The following is a 19,817-nucleotide window of genomic DNA, read 5'->3' on the forward strand; positions in this document are numbered from 1 at the left end:
GATGGATTTTATCCAAGATTTATTCATTTAATTTTAAACACATTCCCTACTGTTCCTCATTATAAAAAAATGGACACTACTTTGAAAAATGTATGTTGTTGAAAAACGTGATTGATTACTGCTCATAGAACTCAATTTCCCAGTCCCAGGTAGTACTGGTTGAAAGACAAACATAGTTGCTCAACCTTTTTCGTCCTTGTACCTCTATACCCAGGTGGCTATGTTCAAGCAAGCATAAAGTTGATTTAAGGTTCATAATGACATCAGTTTTGGACTATTATCACAGTGATAAAAAATTGCTTTGTATTTCTGCCTGCCCAAACTCTCAGTTGCTTTCCAAAGAACCTGTGTTCCACTGGGACAAATGTCACTACTATTAGTTTACTGCACCACTAGAACTATACCTCTGAAGCCACTCTCTGTAGGTTCTTTGGTCAATGGCTTGCAGATAGACACCCTTAGGCTTTAAACATGCTCCTTAAACACCACAGGAACAGCTAGCTATAACATACAACTATTCAAATCAATCAATGACATGGCTGCTGAATTACCTAAGGGCGTCCCTGATGTGTTGCTGTACAGATTACACTTCACGCATCGTCACATTCATAGCTTTCATATTATACGCTGGTGTGCCCTGTCACTGCTCAATTGCCCTCTCCTGAACAACTTAACTGCTGCAGCTTTGCTGTTCCTATTTGCAGAGCCCAACTCAGAAGGCTGTTTTAAAAGGGCCCATCTTCAGGCCTGACACTTACCTTGTCCCAATGTCTGCAGAGAGAGAGCTGGCTGTCCAGACTGAACTGGAAGCAAGCCATGACGCTGCATTGTCATGATGTGCTGTTGCTGAAGCTGCTGCACCTGTAGAAGTTGCTGCTGAAGGGCTAAGTGGTGGGCTGCCAGCGGCTGCTGTTGCTAAAATGAAATAAAACATTGGAGACTCTGAATTAGAAAAAAATACATTACATTATACTGTTAATAATTGTTACTTTTTCCTAAGAGCCATTGCAGCCAATTGTAATTAAAGTAAAAAACTGGAAGCATCTAACTCTATCAGTTTATTCTTAATGGCTCCAGTCGAACCCAAGGATCTTTGTAGAAAGTGAAACATGTACCATTGAAAAGGTTAAGTGAAATTGAAAATGACCACCTGAGAATACTCTGCAATGATGACTTATTTTTGATTAATATAAGTAAATTAACAAAACTTCTTCAACCTATTTTGATACACATAGATGGGGTTCACTAAACTACCAACTATTTAATCTACGAGAATGCCTGCACGATGCCCCTTTCAATAAATGGAAAAAAAATCAAAGAATGGAATAAGAAAAAGTTAATTTAACATTGTTAATCAGCCATGACAAAACATGAAATAACTTACTAAATCATTCATAGAAACAGCCTCTGCATTTTAATTACAGACATTTATAATTTACCAAACAGCATTGAACTTGAATATTGGTATCCCAATACGTCATTCAGCTTGAGAAAGCCCTTATATTGATTGAGCACATAATATTCTCTTTATATTTATCATTTCTACTTTATGAATTCTGGTTCTCCCCTCACCATTGCTTTCACTAATTGATTTAACTATGCAATTGATTAAAACAAAATACTATAAATGTGTACACAGTTTAGTAAATCTATAGTAGTTTTCCATGCTATTTAAAGACACTTGCAACAAGTTTGCTTGTAATACTAGCAAGACAATAATATATGCAAAGTGCAATTAATGGAGGACTGTTGATAATTTGTTGAATTACATTTACACATCTACTAATTCTATTAAAATTTTTTACAAGACTACAGTATGAAAATGGGCTGGAATGTTATATGCCATGGCAAAATTATTCCTAAAACTGCTCAAAATCAATAGTAAATATCCAAAGGCAATTAATTGAGGGTTAAATGTTACAAATTTCATAGCATAAATAATTCTTGTCTTTTGTTAAAGTCTAAATGAAAATGGAACAAGCACCATTGTAAGTCCCATTTTATTTAATGTTTATTTCTGTATTTGCATTTTTATCCTTATGCCTCTGGTTTTGCTCACTGCACAATAAAGTTTGTGCCATAAAGCTCCAATCATCTATTTACATTTACAATTCTTCCACTGCCTTTCTTTTTATTTAATCTCTGTGTTCGTCATTACTTCAGGACAATTTGCTCATGTAATATGAGCATCAATTCTGAGCTAAATTGGAAGTACCAAAACCTGAAAATTAGGTTTCAACCTTTATTTGGTGTGTTACACATGCGTCCAATCAGATCCCTCACAGAACTGGTGGAATTGGACAAAACGAAAGGTTAGAGACACAGAGCAATGGTGGTTTGCACAAGATCAGCATAGTCCAGACGGGAGCTCACCCAACTTAACACAACTTTGCTACGGAGCACTAATGCACACCAGACCTTCAAGGAACACTCTCCATGGCAGCCAAAAAGCAGTAATGTACATTACAGTCACTGGGGAGGAAAAAAAAGGCTACAGGAGACAGGGCCATGATTTTCACAGGGGGTATTGAAATTTAGTCTTAGGGAGGCCCATGCGACTGGGGAAGAGTGGGGTGAGAGGGGGTCAGGAGACCCATTGGGGCTGCCATTCGAAGAGCACAGCTGAGGATAGCCAAAATAATTTCCTTCTGGAATGAGAAGTCTGCTCCACAGAGTACATCTGGAAGAAATTTCATGATCTCATAATGGGAGTTCAGACCATCAAAAAAATACTGACAAACACAGACTGTCCATCACATTAAATAATGACTCCAGCCTCACCTTCCACACATCACACCCTCTCCAACTCTACCTATCAACTTCACTCCACACAAATGTGCCCCCTATATGGTCAAGTCTCCAAGGATAAGGAAAAAAGGTCCACTCAATGTATTTCATCTTCTCCCCACTATGGCAGAGAATAGGAGGGAGGCCACCCAGATGGGGCAAATGCTACACATCATCCACATGATGGAGGCCATCCTTTGAGCTGAGGGACACCAAGTCTCAAACCACCTATGCTGCTCTGAGGTACACTTACTAACAATGTTTTATTGTAATTACATTATCTTTGGTTTTACATATTGCCAACACCCACACAACCAGAAGCAGCGATGCATAACTGCAAAGCTACTTGGCTGAATTACAAGTGCAACTTCTGTTTTGTCTTTGCAATGGTATTGGGATAGTTTGGAAAGTCTCTGGAACATGAAGAGATGCTGCAGGACAAGGGGGAAGCACTAGAGATTAAGGAAGGGGTAATCATGATAATAATACTATTATGTCATTTTGCCTGACACTCATTAGCACCACAGAGAAGTTGCACTATGACAGATGAACAGATTAGGTATGGAAGATGCATGTCACAGGGAGATACACCAGGCACTTTCAGTCTGGAACGAAACATAAGGAACCTAATGCATGGACCAACAGAGGAAAAGTCTATGAATCTCTGCTGCCCGAGAGGAATCAGATAAGGATCAGGATTGGGATGTTCTCATAACAAGGCTAATAAAATGTACCATGAGATGGTTAGCAAGCTGTCGCACCTGCCTTACCAAATGCAGGTGATTACGAGGACAATGAGGAGCCCTCCTTCAAGTTCTCACAGAGACTATGTGGAGCAAAAGAGCTTCTGTCTCCCCATACTCTGGTGATGATGCGTCAACCTTTGGTAAGCATCAACAACAAACTTGTAACACAGCTCCTAATAGTTCAGGTGACAGATGATGTGGAGGTATAAATCCCAGTTTTTTGTACACAGGTTCACTCTGATGGACATATTCATCTGGTGTTTACCAAATGACAACACCTTGAAGTTCTTAAAGAAAAGGAGCAACTTGATGTCCTTACTGAACAGCAGTGTCAATTCTGAACCACTAGGTCTGTTTCCAATGGACTCAGGCTCGCCACTTGTAAGAAGCTGATAGCACAACAGGAACAAAAGGATGTCTCTCATACACACATGTGTTCTCCGTGAACGGAGAGATGTTGTATGTCAACAAACTGCATTCTTGAATGAGCAAAGATGTCACATTTGAGCAGATTGCTCTCCCACAGGAGCAGAGAAATGGCAAATGAAAACTCATCTTGCAATGGCAGCAGTGAAGACATTTACCCTGACTCACACAGTCTGTCACAAACAAAATTCTGCTCAGAGACCTAAATCCATAGAAAAGAGTGAAAAAAAAACAGGGACCAGGCTTTTATGATGAGGGGTCTACAAGCCCCCTAAGCTCTGGGTCTGAAGGTTGAAACAATGATGGAGTGATTTGAGATCTAGCAGATTGTTGGATAATGTCTATCCAGTCTTCAGAAGTCATCTGGTATGCAGAATCAGACCACTCATAAGGTCAACAGTTCACAGGCAGCATGCTCTCCCATTCCCCACCCCCAAGAGCCAATTTCAGGTGGTTCCTTTAACTGGTCAGAGACAACAGTCTGAATCCTGCTCTTCAGAAGCAAGAGCTACTTATGGGTGGACTGAAAATAAGAGGGAGTATCCTTTCTGCTGCCAAACTGAAGTTGTTCTGTGTTATAGCACTAATACTTCAAAGACATGAAGGTAGTGACAGGAAAGGCACTATGGTGTGTAATCTTATCAAATAGGTTTCTGATTTCTGACTTCTGCTTTTATCCCCTTATAAGTGATTCTGAGCACACTAGCACCATTAAAATACATCCTTTATTGAATAGAAATAACTGATGCTGGTGTGGCAATCGCTGGCATTGTTACAGACCCTGCCATGCTTCAGCTAGAAAAGTTGTGAATGGAGTGCTGTGAGTGATGTCGTACTGAAGCACCCACTGAATGTGTTAGCAGCTTAATAGTGTAAAAGGTACTCCCTGTTTGTTTAAACACAGAGTCAACTTTCTAATGTGTTTCAGCAGCTTTGACTGATTTTTGAACTAGTCAGGTTTCCCTTTAAATCGATAAAGAACAAAGGCGCCCACTGTATTTCAAGTTGTTTTGTGAAGTTTTCCACCAAGATAGCAGGTTGCACACAAACTTAAATTTATGCTGGCAAGGAACAAATGCATGGTATACTGATGACGTCATGAGGACTAATCATAAACAGAAAATACTGGAAAGCCACTTTTCTTCCAGCAACTTCTGTTTTTATTTCAGGTTTCCAGCACCTGCTGATTTTTTTGATTTTCTGGTGCACAATGTCAGGAGAATGTCAGCCACGCTTGAGTGAACTGTACACTGAAGTGTCTGGGTTATTTGATTATGGGCAGTATTTTACCCAGAAATGATCACTAGCACAATCTACCCTGGATACAATTGCCATTTGCGGTCCTGGGCAGAAAAAAAAACTGCAGAGAGTTGTTGGCACAGGCCAGCACATCACAGACACCAGTCTCCCCCCCACCTTGGACTCTCTTTACCTCTCGTTGTCTTGGTGAAGCAGCCAGCATAATCAAAGACCCCACCCACCCGGGTCATTCTCTCTTCTCTCCTCTTCCATTGGGTAGAAGATACAGGTGCCTGAGGGCATGTACCACCAGACTTAAGGACAGCTTCTACCCCACTGTGATAAGACTATTGAACGGTTCCTTTATACAATGAGATGGGCTATGACCTCACGATCTACCTTGTTGTGACCTTGCACCTTATTGCATTGCACTCTGTTGCTGTGACACTTTACTCAGTACTGTTACTGTTTTTACCTGTACTACATCAATGCACTTTGTACTAACTCAATGTAACTGCACTGTGTAATGAATTGACCTGTACAATCGGTTTGGAAGACAAGTTTTTCACTGTACCTCAGTACAAGGGACAATAATAAACTAATATAATTGTACATGATTTACTATGTTAATGTTCATTTCCTTAGCTTTTACTATGTTAATGTTCATTTCCTTAGCAAGTTTACTTGCTTGTGAGTGCAAGGTCCAAACTAGAAACTAGTAGTTTATGACTGATGTCAATAATGTTGTCTTTATATCAAGAGCAATCATTATATAAAATTGACTGGGTAAAGCAGTGATTCAGAAACATTGGAATTGTGTATAAAATGAGTGGATGTTGCAACAGAGAGATTATAGGAATTCTCTAGACAAATCAGTTAAGATTAATCACATGGCTTTCCTCATCTGGATTTATCATAGATCCTCCATATGCATTTCAAAACATCCAAAAAGTTGACTAATTAAAACTTTTAAATTCATGCTTGTGCATTGTATTTAAGACCACCAAATGCTGCTTTGTTAATATATCTTGAGAAACTCTGATTCAGCTTTAGTTCTTAACAGTTTTTGCACAAAGCTTCATCGGTGTTTTTTGGAAGTCATGGTATTTAAAATTAAAAATGAAAACCAAAAACAGGTAGCTTGCCAAATTCATATATTCTCATCTTAATGATTTAATTTTCAAGTTGGGCATTTTAAATGGAAAAAGAAACATGACTCCTAAAATAATTTAAGGAGACTGGATTAGAGTAACAATTGGAAGATGTTCCATCTTTATCCAGCCAGTCTGCATAGTCTTACTTGACTAAGCTCACATAGGCCTTTCACCCACAGTCTCCTGCCATCTGCAGGAAGTAGAAAACACAAGTTGGAGACCAGACTGGGGATGGGGTAGATGACTGAGTAGGGGAGGTTGGCAAAGAAGATGATCAGAGGGAATTTGCCAGGAAATAAGGAGGAAGAGGCATTAACTGACAACTATAAGGGCAGAGAGGTAGTTAGGGAGATGAGTAACTTGGAAATTTGGAATAGACAGTTTAAATGGCAACTCTAAATCTTCTGGTTAAAACTTGGTCATTGTGTAAGGCTCACACTGCTCATGGACCTCGTGTGGTACATTAACACAATATCATGAAAATGAGCATCACCACTTGCTTTCTTATATGCATCATATAAACAGAAGACCTACACTGAATATACATAAGTACTGAACTCCATTTAGCCATTTAAGAAAAAATCCATCAGCTAGCATAAAATTGTTGCATGTGATAACATTTCTTTGCTTATTTATATTAATCCTCTATTTAGCTAATGCTTGTAATACAACATGAGAAGGATCCAATATCAGCCCAAGAGATTTGTATGAAGTCTCTTTATTCATTGCTCACAGGAGTTTCATGGTTGTGGAGGATGAGGTGGTGCTAACAGGGGAAAATGAAGTGATTAGTCACACTGCTCCAGTCATCACAAGTGTGGGCAGGCTTGATGGACCAGATTATTTTTTAACTACTTGTTAATTTTTATGTCCAGAACAACCTTTAGTTGCCATTGCAGATCTTATATGCCGGACCCCTTTTGTTTTTAAATAGATGATCTCCACTTCCAATCAACATTAATTGTAGACAGTATTCTAAGGAGGCTTGGAAAACTGAAACTAGAGTTGCACAGACTTTTATTGAACAGACCTTGAAAAGCAGTTTAGAACTATTCAGATTCTGTACTGAAGAGAGGAAAGTAATTTCATACAAAACAGATATTTCTTTTATTTGGGGGGAGATAAAAAGTCAAACTGTAGTAGCCCTCCACAATAAACGTGTTAATCTCAGTCAAAGGCATTGGCATCTCTAAATGCCCAGCAGTCACACTATTGGCTTAAAACTGGATGGATTTAGATACCAAACATATTTTCCATTGCTTAAGCTTAAGAGGAGACATTTCATTTCTGAAAAAAACTAGCAACCTAAGACCAAGATGAAGGCTGAAAGCTACAACCATCTAATACACTTAGGAGCAATGAGAACTACTAATTTATCTAACAAAGCATTGGAATAAAAAAGGAATTGAGGAAATTTTTTTTTAAAAACATACATCTACCAACAGATCTCTCTGCAAACAGATTGACAGCTCTGGGATCCAGAGACCTGGAACATAAGCATTTCACTCTTATATCAGTCACTCATATGTAAATAATCTGGTAGGCTATTTTTCTTCTGAGAGGTTGTAAGTATCTTTTCCTGTGTATATAGATGTCAAATTTGTGCAATGTAGCAGCATTATAGGAGAACTTTGCATCCCTCTGCACTGATATATTCTACAGCTGCTATGTTTGCATACACATCCATGACTTGACTTACTGATTTCTGAAAGTCTTAGAGTGCCAATCAAGTAGCTTTTACCAAAAAGTGATCATCATTTTTTGAATTGTAATTATGGAAATGAAATTAAACCTCCTTGCTCTATTTCCATGGTGGAAAACCTAATATTTTGCAGTACACGAACTGCAAGAAGAGGATTCATCAGCTCATGGTACATAATATCAGAATAATTTTTAAATGTTATTTACAGCGTGGTAACAGGCCCTTCCAGCCCAACGGGTCCGCACCGTCCATCTTTTTTAAACCCAAATTAACCTACCCGTATGTCTTTGGAATGTGGGAGGAAACTCACACTGACACGGGAGAATGTACAAACTCCTTACAGACAGCGACAGGAATCGAACCCCGATCGCTGGTGCTATAAGAGCGTTGCGCTAACCGCTATGCTACCATGCCGCCCATGAACCATAAATTTTACAAAACAATTAAAAATAAATATAAATATCTTGTACACTATTCTCAATTTTTTTTTTTACTGATGCTTTGCTCTTACTATTTTTTTCGACACTTGTAGGATTAATAATGAAATATTCCCTTGCGGGCATATTTACACATGGAATCAAATTTAATGGGTTACATCTTATACAGGAATATTTATACTATTATTAAATCTATGATTGTTGACATAGATTATACAAAAATATTTTCCTAATTATGACTATTATCAAGACACAGTATGCATCTTTTACTCTGTCCTCTATTAGACAACTACTATGTGCAGATGAGCCACTACCTTGTCATTATCCAGCATCAACACATATGTTGGATTAACAGGTATATACCTTCAATGTTTTTAAACATGAGATAATGGCAATGGTTATCTCTTTTTCTTTATACCAAGGAAATAATTAAAACCCTACATTGTTGCCCAAATGAAAAACATGACCAACAGTTAAAGAAAACTAATTCCTGTCTCCTTAAAAATAACGTGCACCATGGATGTGGATGAAGAGTAGATCAAGTCATGGAAAAGCAACACAATGTTGATTGATTAAAACAGATTATGTTAATGTGTTAAAAGTTTCCCTACATAATAACAGTAACCCATTATGTAGGGTGCACTGTGTTCAACAAGCTTATATAAAATATAAGTATTATCATTACTAAATTAATTTTATTGAATTCAGCAGTGGCAGTCAAGTGTCTTGCATGTTTTGCAATTTGAGTTTTCCTCTTGTGTGCTGTGAACTTCTCTATACTATTTCTGCATGAGTACTGCTGCTAAATGTTCATCTAGCTAAAGGATCCACTAGTGGATATCTTTATATGTAATGAGCCCAGATGTTGCAGTAATGATTCCAAGGCCATATAGTAATGATTGTAGGCAATGAAATCTACCACTGGCAATGTCAATAGTAATTAAAAGGTTGATCTCAATTATGTACACGATAGCTAAAGGTGGGGGATCACCTACGAGTGCTGCTGTGGATGAATATAAAACTTGAAATCATGAAGGAAAGCAAGACTAAACAGAATAAAATTTTCTTTTGCTCTCCTGCTCAAAACAAAATCAAACCTTTGCTGGTGCTATATGCGCATGGAGCATCTAGCTTCAGATGGCTTTACTCCTACTCCCAATCTGAAGTAAAAGATTAAAGTTTTCATGTGCTAAAAATTTCCCTACATAACAAGGTAAATATTTATTTGATGTGCAACCCAAATTAAGCAATACATTCATTGGCTGTTCTTGGTCCCATTGGAAGTCTTGCATTGAAAAACATCCCTCAAAATGGGAGAATTATTGGACTGATCTTATTATTGTGGGAAAAGTTCCACACCATTACAATAATCCATGTTCTGTCCACCATATAGAGTCATACAGCATGGAAACATGCCATTCAGACCACTACATTCATGTCAACCAGTAGGCACCCATCTGTATTAATCCCATCTTCCAGCACTTGGCCCGTAGCCTTCAACACTTAGGTGTTCATCAGGACACTTCTTAAATGCTGTTAGTGACTCTGCTTCCACCACTCTCATGGGCTGTGCATTCCAGGTACTCGCTACTCTTTGGGTGAAAAGGTCCCTCCCCCCGACATCCCTCTAAATTGGAATTGGTTTATTATTGTCACATGTACCAAGTTACAGTGGAAAAACTTGTCTTGCATACTGCTCATACAGATCAATTCATTACAACAGTGTATTGAGGTAGAACAAGGTAGAACAATTACAGAATGCAGAGTCAAGTGTAAAAGCTACAGAGAAAGTGCAGTGCAGGTAGACAATAAAGTGCAAGGTCATAATGAGATAGATTGAGAAGTCAGGAGTCCATCCCATCATACTAGGGAACCATTCAATAGTCTTATAACATCAGGATAGAAGCTATTCTTGAGACTGGCAGTACATGCTTTCAAGTTTTTGTATCTTCTGCCCGCTGGGAGAGGGGAGAAGAGAGAATGCCTGGGGTGGGTGGGGTCTTCAATTATGCTGGCTGCTTTACCGAGGCAGTGAGAAGTATAGACAGAGTCCATGTAGGGAGACTGGTTTCCATGAGTGCTGAGTTGTGTCCACAACCCTCAGTTTCTTGCAGTCATGGGCAGAGCAGTTGCCATACCAAGCTGTGATGCACCCAGATAGGATGCTTTCTATGGTATGTCAGTAAAAAGTGGTGCCAAATTTCTTTAGCCTCCTGAGGAAATAGAGGCACTGGTGAGCTTTCTTGGCCATGGTGTCTACATGCTTGGACCAGGGCAGGCTATTGGTAATGTTCACTCCTAGGAACTTGAAGCTCTCAACCCACTCAACCTCAGCACCGTTGTTGTAAACAGGTGCTTGTGCACCACTCCCCTTCCTGAAGTCAATGACCAGCTTTTTTGTTTTGCCGATATTGAGGGAAGGGATATTGTCATGACACCATGTTACAAAGCATTCTATCGCCTTACTGTACTTCAACTCGTCATTATTTGAGATACAGCCCACTACAGTGGTATCTTCTGCAAACTTTAGATGGAGTTAGACCACAATCTGGCCACACAGTCGTGAGTGTATAGGGAGTAAAGTAAGGGGCTGAGGATGCAGCCTTATGGGGCACTAGTGTTGAGAATAATTGTGGCAGAGGTGTTGCAGCCAATCCTTACTGATTATGGTAGTTGGTCAGGAAGTCAAGGATCCAGTTGCAAAGGGAGGTGTTGAGTCCCAGGTCGCGAAGTTTGGTGATGAGTTTGCTTGGAATTATAGTATTGAAGGCGGAGCTGTAGTCAATAAACAATAGTCTAACATAGGTGTCCTTACTATCCAGATGTTCCAGAGAGGAGTGTAGGGCAAGGGTGATGGCATCTGCCTTAGACCCATTTTGGCACTAGGCAAAATGCAGTGGGTCGAGGTTGTCTGGGAGGCTGGAGTTAATGCATACCATGACCAGCCACTCAAAGCATTCATGATGGTGGATGTCAGAGCCACTGGGCTGTCAGCATCAAGGCACATTACCTTGTTTTTCTTAGGTACCGGGATGATAGTGGTTTTCTTAAAGCAGGTGGGAACCTCAGATTGAAGCAGGGAGAGGTTAAAAATATCTGCAAATACCCATCAGCTGATCTGCACAAGATTCAAAGACATGGCCAGGGACACCATCTGGGTCAGATGCTCTCCGCAGGTTCTGGAAGACTGATCTTATGTCTGCAATAGTGACTATGGGTTCAGGTGCACTGGAGGCTGTCAGAGTGAGTGGTGACGTACCAATTCCTTTCTGTTCAAAGCATGGATTAAGCTCATTGGGAAGGGATGCACTGTTGTCGGCAATGCTGCCCAATTTTGTTTTGTAGCCCGTTGTTACATACAAACCCTGCCATATCTGATGGCTGGTCTGGGACACTATTTTGGACTGGTATTGGCTCTTGGTATCTCCGATAGTTCTGAAATCTCCTACCCCTTACCCTAAATCTACGTCCTCTTGTTTTATTTTCCTCTGATAAGGAGAAAGGCTTCCTGCAGTCAATCCCATCTATACCCTTCAATCTTGTATACCTCAATCATGTCCTCTCTTAACCTCCTCTGCTCCAGGAAATGGAGACTGAGCCTCTTCCATATCCCCTCATACCCGAAAAACTCCATCCCAGGCAACAGCCTGGTCAAACAGCTCTGCACCCTCTCTAGCTCTATCACATCTTTCCTTTAGTGTGATGACCAGAAATGCATGCTGTACTGCAGAAGAGGTCTGACCAATGTTTTATAAAGTTGGAACTTAACCTCGATGCTCTTTTACTCAATGCCCCAGCTAATGGAAGGCCAGTATCACATATACCTTCTTAACCATGTTATCTACCTGCACTGTCAACTTCGAGGATCTTCGGACTCACACACAAAGGTCCTTCGGTTCCTCAATGCTCCTTAGGACTTTATCATTCATGGTGCATGTCCTAGCCTCATTAGTACTTCAAAACAAATTACCTCACATTTATCAGGATTAAACTCCATTTGCCATTCCTTAGCCCATTTCACCAACATATTGATATCACCCTGTAGCCCAAGACCATCCTGTCAACAACTCCACCAATCTTGGTCTCTTCTGCAAACTGATCGTGCCTCCAACATTCACATACATAACAAACAGCAAGGGTCTCAGCACCAATCCCTATAGAACATCAGTAGTCACAAGCATCCAATCACAAAAATAACCCCCTACCATCATCCTTAGTCTCCTACTGCCAAGCTAATATTGGATCCAATTTGCCAACTTGTCCCAGATTCCATGGGCCCTAACCTTTTAGGCCAGTTTCCCATGGAAGTCCAGATGAAGGGTATCAACCCAAAATGTTGACTGCCCAGTTCCCTCCATAGATGCTGCCTGACCTGCTGAATTCCTCTAGCACCTTGTGTTGCTCCAGATTCCAGCATCTGCAGTCTTTTTGAGTCACAAGAGACTGCAAATGTTGGAATCTGGAGCATCAGGGTTTTGACCCAAAACATTGACAATTCCTTTCCTCCCACAGATGCTGTTCAACCCACTGAGTTCCTCCAGCAGATTGTTTCTGCAGTCTCTTATGTCTTCCATGTGGGACCTTTTCAAGGTCTTACGGATTCCCATGCAAACAACATGTTGCACTGCCTTCATCAATACACATTGTTACCTCCTCAAAATAGTCAGATTGGTCAGAGGAGTTCTACCCTTGGTAAATCTCTGCCTGGCTACCTCTGATCAGTCCCCAAGTGATCATTAATATCTTGCAACCCATTCTCAGATTCATAAGAGATTAACTGGATACCCCCCCCCCCCCCCAAAAACAGCAACAAATATTGTGATGCACAATTAACTCATGTCCACAATTTTCAATAAAGTCAGTGCACTGCTGTTTCCTACTTGCAGCGATTTCAGCAGGCTCCACTAAATACACCATGTGCTTTTGGCTTCACACTTCAGCAGGCGACTTAAATTTTATGAATGTCTACCACCTGTCAAAGCCAGCCGATACTTCTTAGTGGGGAGGACCTTGCTGGTATAGCAGCTGAAGAGTTCCTGGAAGACCTTCAAGAATGGTACAAGGAAGAGAACAGATGTAAATATCTTCTGATAATACATTTGAGATCTTGGGAGGTGCAGGATCTTATGTTTTGTAAAGGACCATGCAGTCCTCCAGACATTCACTCAGAAGGCAATAGGAGGAGATAAATGTGGAGATGTGTACCAGGAGTGGAGCCTCAAAGACCACATTTCCAGTACCACAAGAAATTCAATAATCTTACAAGCCACTGGCTGAATGCAGCTTCATAACTCTTATTCAACCAATTCACCACTAACTTCAGATTTATACACTCATTGCACATCTACTATCAATCAAGATTTTGCTCCATTGCAACCTTACACACCTAGCTTTGTTGCATCCCTCACACCCACATTTCCCAGCTGGAACACATCTGTCCAAACTCATACAGCAACTAATAATACACCACACATTCTTCTGTCAAAGAGGTGCCAAATAACCACAGGAGGGAGAAGCTAACTGGTGCTGATAGCCAAGGAAGAGACAGTGTGACCACTTTTTGAGTCCTTGGCCAAAGACAGGTGAAAACCACAGGAAATGACAATATTCACACACATAATCCTCCTTTGTACATCACTGCATTCAGTCAATCCAAAGTATCTTTCAATTTACAACGAGTAGTTGTAAATTGAAATCTCCTACCCCTTATTTGAGACACTATATTTGAGTAAAACTGCACACTTATTCCCATACCACACAACCTCATGAGCACAGCAATATGATTAAGCTAAAGTGAACCCCAAGATTCAGCACTCTCTCACAATTCTTGAAACACCAATGCTACCTAACTTTAACAGGGCTACATAACCAACTCACCTTCTAATCGACCACCAACAAACTTGCCACAATAATGGAGGATCCTTTTATATAGCACAGGTCTGCAGTTGGAGGGAATTCTCCTTGGTGTAAAACAGTGTACCCCAAGATTAACATTACTCTCTGCTTCTCGGTTTATGGCATTCACAAGTATTGCATGTGCTACTGGCTTTGGCAATTCTGCAGCTGACATATGTCACACTGGAAACATGAACCAAAACATCACTTATAAATGCTTTAAAGCTTAATTTTGTCCCAAAGTCTTTCAGCAGCTGGCACATCCACTGTTTGCTACTTCAAAGAGCTCTGAAAAGCAACAAGACCCCATCCACCTGTACACACACAGACCAATCAGCAACTAATTACTTTCAATTAATAATCTTTTAAATTGAGCAAAAGGGGTGATTCTTCTCATCAGAGAACACATGTTCAGCTGTGCATGATTAAGAGAAAGTGCAGGTTGGAGCTTGGAGCAACAATTTGAAGCAACTGATGTTGAAGCATTATTGCATGCTGATTGACGTCATGATCTACCTTTTCTGTTGACTTCCAGCAGGTGTTAGATATGCAATTGTCCTCATCAAAGCATGACCAATGCTATTCACAAGCATGCATCAGACACCATATTTGAATCAACTGAACACTGATAACATTACAATGAGCATTACAGTGAGAAATTATGCAACCAAACAAGATGTTGAGCTCCAGTCTTACACATGAAATCAAATCTGAATCATACAAAATTGACTGTGGTCAAATCTAAAGGCACCAGGAAATAAAAACAGACAATACTGGAAACACTCAGCATGTCAGCCATCATGATGTTCATATTATGGAAATTGTTGCTAACTGTTACTGAGCTATTTCTGAGTTGTATCTGAGCTCAGCCCAGCTGTGATATACAACGCAGAATTACATTGTTTTTCACAGCATAAAAATCATTCAGATCTGTCTGATATAAAGTTGTGCCTAGTGCAAATTTTAAAGGTGACATTTGATATTCAAAGGTGATGGTACTTTCTGGAGACAATGAAAGTCAGAAATTCCTTCAGGACATGTCGTATTTTGATGAGAGAAAATGGTTTAATGCACATTAATAGCAGAAGCATAGTCAGGGGAAGAGTGGATCCTATTACAGGCCAAAAAGGAGATATTCTTGTGGAGGCTGGGTATCAAGTGAGTCCTTTTCACCTGCCTTCAGTAGAGAAAGGATGCTATAAATACAGCAGTAAAGGAGAAGGATAAAAATAAGCAGAGAAAGAACCTCTAGAAAAAAGCTTTTTGTAACACCGTCTGTGTGCTATGTAATCAAATTCCAATGGAAAATCTAAGGTAATTGAAAGTAGGAAACATCATGCAAGTTGCACAGCCACAACTTTCAATTCAAGTCCATGCATCAGGCACAATAATGCACAGAGGATTCTTCATACATGATGTTCAATGGCATAACATGTATACATGGACCTCTGTATTTTTCATTTGTGAATATGTGGCCTGTGCTGTCTGCACTTGTATATTCCGTTTCAGCTTGACTTCAAGTGTAGCAGGAACCAGTCTGGGCTGAGAATCTGATTTCTTTAGGCAGTTTACTTACCTGACTCTCCCTTGAGCCACGGAGCCAATCCCTCACCTACCAGTGGCTGCCCTTAAATCCTTTTTTATAAGCTTGTGATCTTGATTGTACACGACCTTCTCCATGAATCTGCCTACCTAACTAATACCACCATCACTGACAACATTTCAGCAGCAGGACTACCCACCCCCAAGATCATCAATCCCACGTGACCACAGACTTCTCCTGCACCTCCCATAAAACTCAGTCTCCAGGCTTTATCCTGAAACTTCAATCCATTTGTCAGCCCTAACTCTCCTGTAATTTCTTGGCATGCTCTTGTAACCCTTTTTGAAGTAAGGTGTTACATTTACCATTTTTCAGCTCTCTTGCACCACCCCAATATCTGGGGAGGATTGAGAGATTATGGCAAGCCCTTCTGCAAACTCACCCTATCTCCCTTAGCAATCTAGATCTAGTAACTTTTTTCGCTTTAGGTATAATACCTCCTCCTGATCAATTTAACTCCATCCGCTATCTCTACTACCTCTCCTTCATACCCAGATTTTGGAAGCATTCTCTTCATTGGTAAAGACTGATAGAAAGTAGACATTTAGTATTCTAGCCATATCTTCTTATGTGCATAGATCACCTTTTTCATCCTCAACTCACATTCCAAAGATGACTTTTGAATTCTCTTTTAACTGCCATTCTCTTCTCATATTTCCCATTTGCTCATCCTTTTCACGTTCTCTCTCAGCTTATTACTTGTATTCAGCCGGGTTCTCATTGGGCATGCATTATAGAACTTCCTTTATCTCCTTTGTTATCCAGAGAGCTCTGGTTTTGGTTTCTTCGCCTTTCTTCCTTTTACCTAACTCCTTTAAAAGTCACCCTCTGATCCATTCCAGTTTTATCCACCATTATTTGTTTTCTCTATCCTGGCCAGTTTCCTTCTCATCCCATTAAAGTGAACCCTCCTTTAATTTGGGAAGTTCTACTTTGGGTTTTCCTTGCCCCCTCTCCATTACTGTTCTACACCTTATGATTCAATGATCATTGTCACAAGGTGTTCTCCCATTGGGGAATGGTTGACATGGCCCACTTCACCCCCCAGAACTAGATCCCACAAATGTATCCTTCCACATTAAGTCAGAATCAAATTGATCAAGGAAATTCTCCTGAACAAATTTCAGCATGTCCTCCCTTTCTGTGCACTTTACTCTACATTGTTCCAATCAAATTTGGGATATTGCAAATCATTTATTTCCTATTTACAGTTCTTGCACAGTTCTGTCATTTCACTGCAGATTTGCTCCTCTATCTGTCTCCCATTATTAGTGCCCGATGTAATACCCCCAATGATGCAACAACTTCCTTCTTGACTCTAGCCTGTTAAAGTGCAACCTATCCATCTTGAAAGCGTCCTGGCTATCTCCCCTCTTTCAGTCCAGATAAAGGATCTAGATTGTCTATTTCCCTCCAGAGATGCTGCCTGACCTGCTGAATTCCTCCAACGTTTTGTGTGTTGCTCCAGATTCCAGCATCTGCAGTCTCTTGAATCTCCTTTTGAAAATGTCCTTCCTGCTCAAAGCTGCAATGCCCTGAGAATCTGAAGCCCACTTTCATGTACTATCTCCTTCGCTACACATTAATTTGTCATATCTTTCTATTCTATCCAGTGCATGGCTCAGAGTAATACAGAGATTGAGTCGTACTTATTACTTCTTTCCTAACTCCAGAAAATCTGTCTGTAGTACCTCTATTAATATCTTTCCTATGTCAGTTCTATCAAGGTTTATCACAACTTCTGGTTTCCTCCCTTTCATCCCTCAGAATACACTGGACTATCTCATGAGCTCTTATACTGTTATGTTGAACAAGATTCACATATTACAAGTTTAAGGCAATGCACTGCACAAGACTCGCTTTCACAGTTGCAGAAAATGTGTGTGCTCCCTAACCAGTGAAACCCGTGACTGCTGCATTCCTACACTTTACTGTTCACTCCTTTGCAGTGATTTGCCTCACGTTTCCACTTTGACGTCTACACTCCTTCAAACCATCATCATGTCCACTTGCCTGTAATAAATGTTGATTAGAGAATGGCATGCATCTTAAAGGCACCTGCTCTTCCTGTCCTTTTGGGTGGCCATCCATTTGCACTCCTTAACTGACTCTGGCTTAATCATGGCCACCTCTTGCACTGTATAATCCAGGAAACTGTCAGCCTCTCTTCACAGAGTGACTCATCCTTAGAGATCTGAAACTTCAGCCTTGGCAGCTGGAGGCACTTCCTGCAAACACAGTCCACTAGGATACGAATTGTGCTTAAATTCCCACATGACTCAGGAATTGTAGGTATGATCTGAGAGATCTTTTATTTCTTGTCTATTCTCTTTTTTGATATGCTTGTTATTAATTCGTTTCCCTGATTATATTTTCAAAAATTATTATTTTATTATTAATTTAACTTTGTATATTTCTTTAAATACCAAAAAACGCCTCTCTGTCTATTTCAATGAATTCCCTTGCTAAATTACCAGTGTTTACTGTGTGTAGAAGTTGCACATAGTGTAAGCCACAATCAGTGGTAAACACATTGTGGGAAACTTAACTGGGGTTTATAAAATAATAAGAGACGTAGAATGAGCAGGAATGAGCTATTTCTCTTAGAAAGGTCAGCAGGTAGACAGTGTCAATTTAAGGTTATAGAGGGGTTAAAGAGAAATTGCTAAATAAGACTCTCACCTAAAGAGTGGGGTGTGGGGGGGGGGGGGTCATTTGGAGTGAAACAATAGTGTAGGCATTTACCCACAACACATTAAAAAAAAATTCTTGGATGAACACTTCATAGGCCAAAACCGAAAGGTAATGTCCTGGGAACAGGTAGATGAGAATAGACTGAATAACTCTTCCTTGGCTGCCGTGGACTCGATGACCCGAACGGCCTTGTTCTCTGCCATAAGTTTCTATGGTTCTACCAATGAAGAAATACTGCAGTGATTAAAGATTTTAGGAAGTGATAAATTGTATGAAGGAACACATTCATGATATTATGGAATTTCTGACAACATAGCAAGATTATAAAACAATTTAACAGGAAACAGATTTGGTATGAACTATTAGTTACATCAAGATTACTGAAAATTACACCCACGAAAAATTGTTCATCTCATATGCCGAAAATAGTTTTCTCAACAATTACATTTGTGGTATATATGATGCATGATCAGCTACTAAATATAAATGCATGCAAATTCCATTGTCAACTGCTGATCGATTAGTAGAATATTTGCTAAAGCTTTTATCTTTTTGACCACATTCTACAACTAAAATTCTGGGTACTGAGTCAAAGCAAGAAAAAAAACAGACATAACTATATTAGTCAACACTCCCGTCTTCCTACTCTCAAAGGCAAGAAATTAAAGCTGCTGATTAAGCTATTATCTCCACTGAATTGGTGACAACTTAGGGACATAATAATCTGAAGCAAATTTGCTTTAAAATCCCTAATTAAATGTTGGAAAATTGACTGTTCTCAGCTTGTTTAGTTCATAAAGGAATTCAGTTTCTGATCTTTTTTGAAACAAACATTTCTGAAAAGGAGGTCAACAATGAGATCAGATCTACCACTCACCCAAAGTGAGCTAACTACAAGCTCCTAGAACTTAAGGGTTACACTTTTCACTAACACTCCTACTCAACTTTATTTGCTGTGGGAAATATGTTTATGGGGTTGTTGATGGGCACAATACCTGATTGTTTTTCCAATTAAATTTTATGTTACATTCCACATAATTAAAAAGGGAACAGTCTAGAAATTTGTTAGCATCCCCAAGAGGGAACTGGTCAAAAACAAAAGACTGCTGATGCTGGAACTATAAAAAAACTGAA

The 19,817-nt window shown here is 39.8% G+C and overlaps 1 protein-coding gene across 12 annotated transcripts in view; it reads right to left on the minus strand.

Annotated features, from left to right (window-relative positions):
* Window positions 1–19,817, minus strand: part of foxp1b (forkhead box P1b) — a 458,146-nt gene that overhangs the window by 80,059 nt on the left and 358,270 nt on the right. For all 12 annotated transcript variants that reach the window (XM_052017521.1, XM_052017520.1, XM_052017525.1 and 9 more), the window contains one exon: window positions 759–915. In XM_052017521.1, the coding sequence (XP_051873481.1) occupies window positions 759–915 (157 nt within the window). The remainder of the gene's footprint in view (window positions 1–758; window positions 916–19,817) is intronic.

The sequence above is a fragment of the Pristis pectinata genome, chromosome 6 (assembly GCF_009764475.1).
Source record: "Pristis pectinata isolate sPriPec2 chromosome 6, sPriPec2.1.pri, whole genome shotgun sequence".
Lineage (NCBI taxonomy): Eukaryota > Metazoa > Chordata > Chondrichthyes > Rhinopristiformes > Pristidae > Pristis > Pristis pectinata.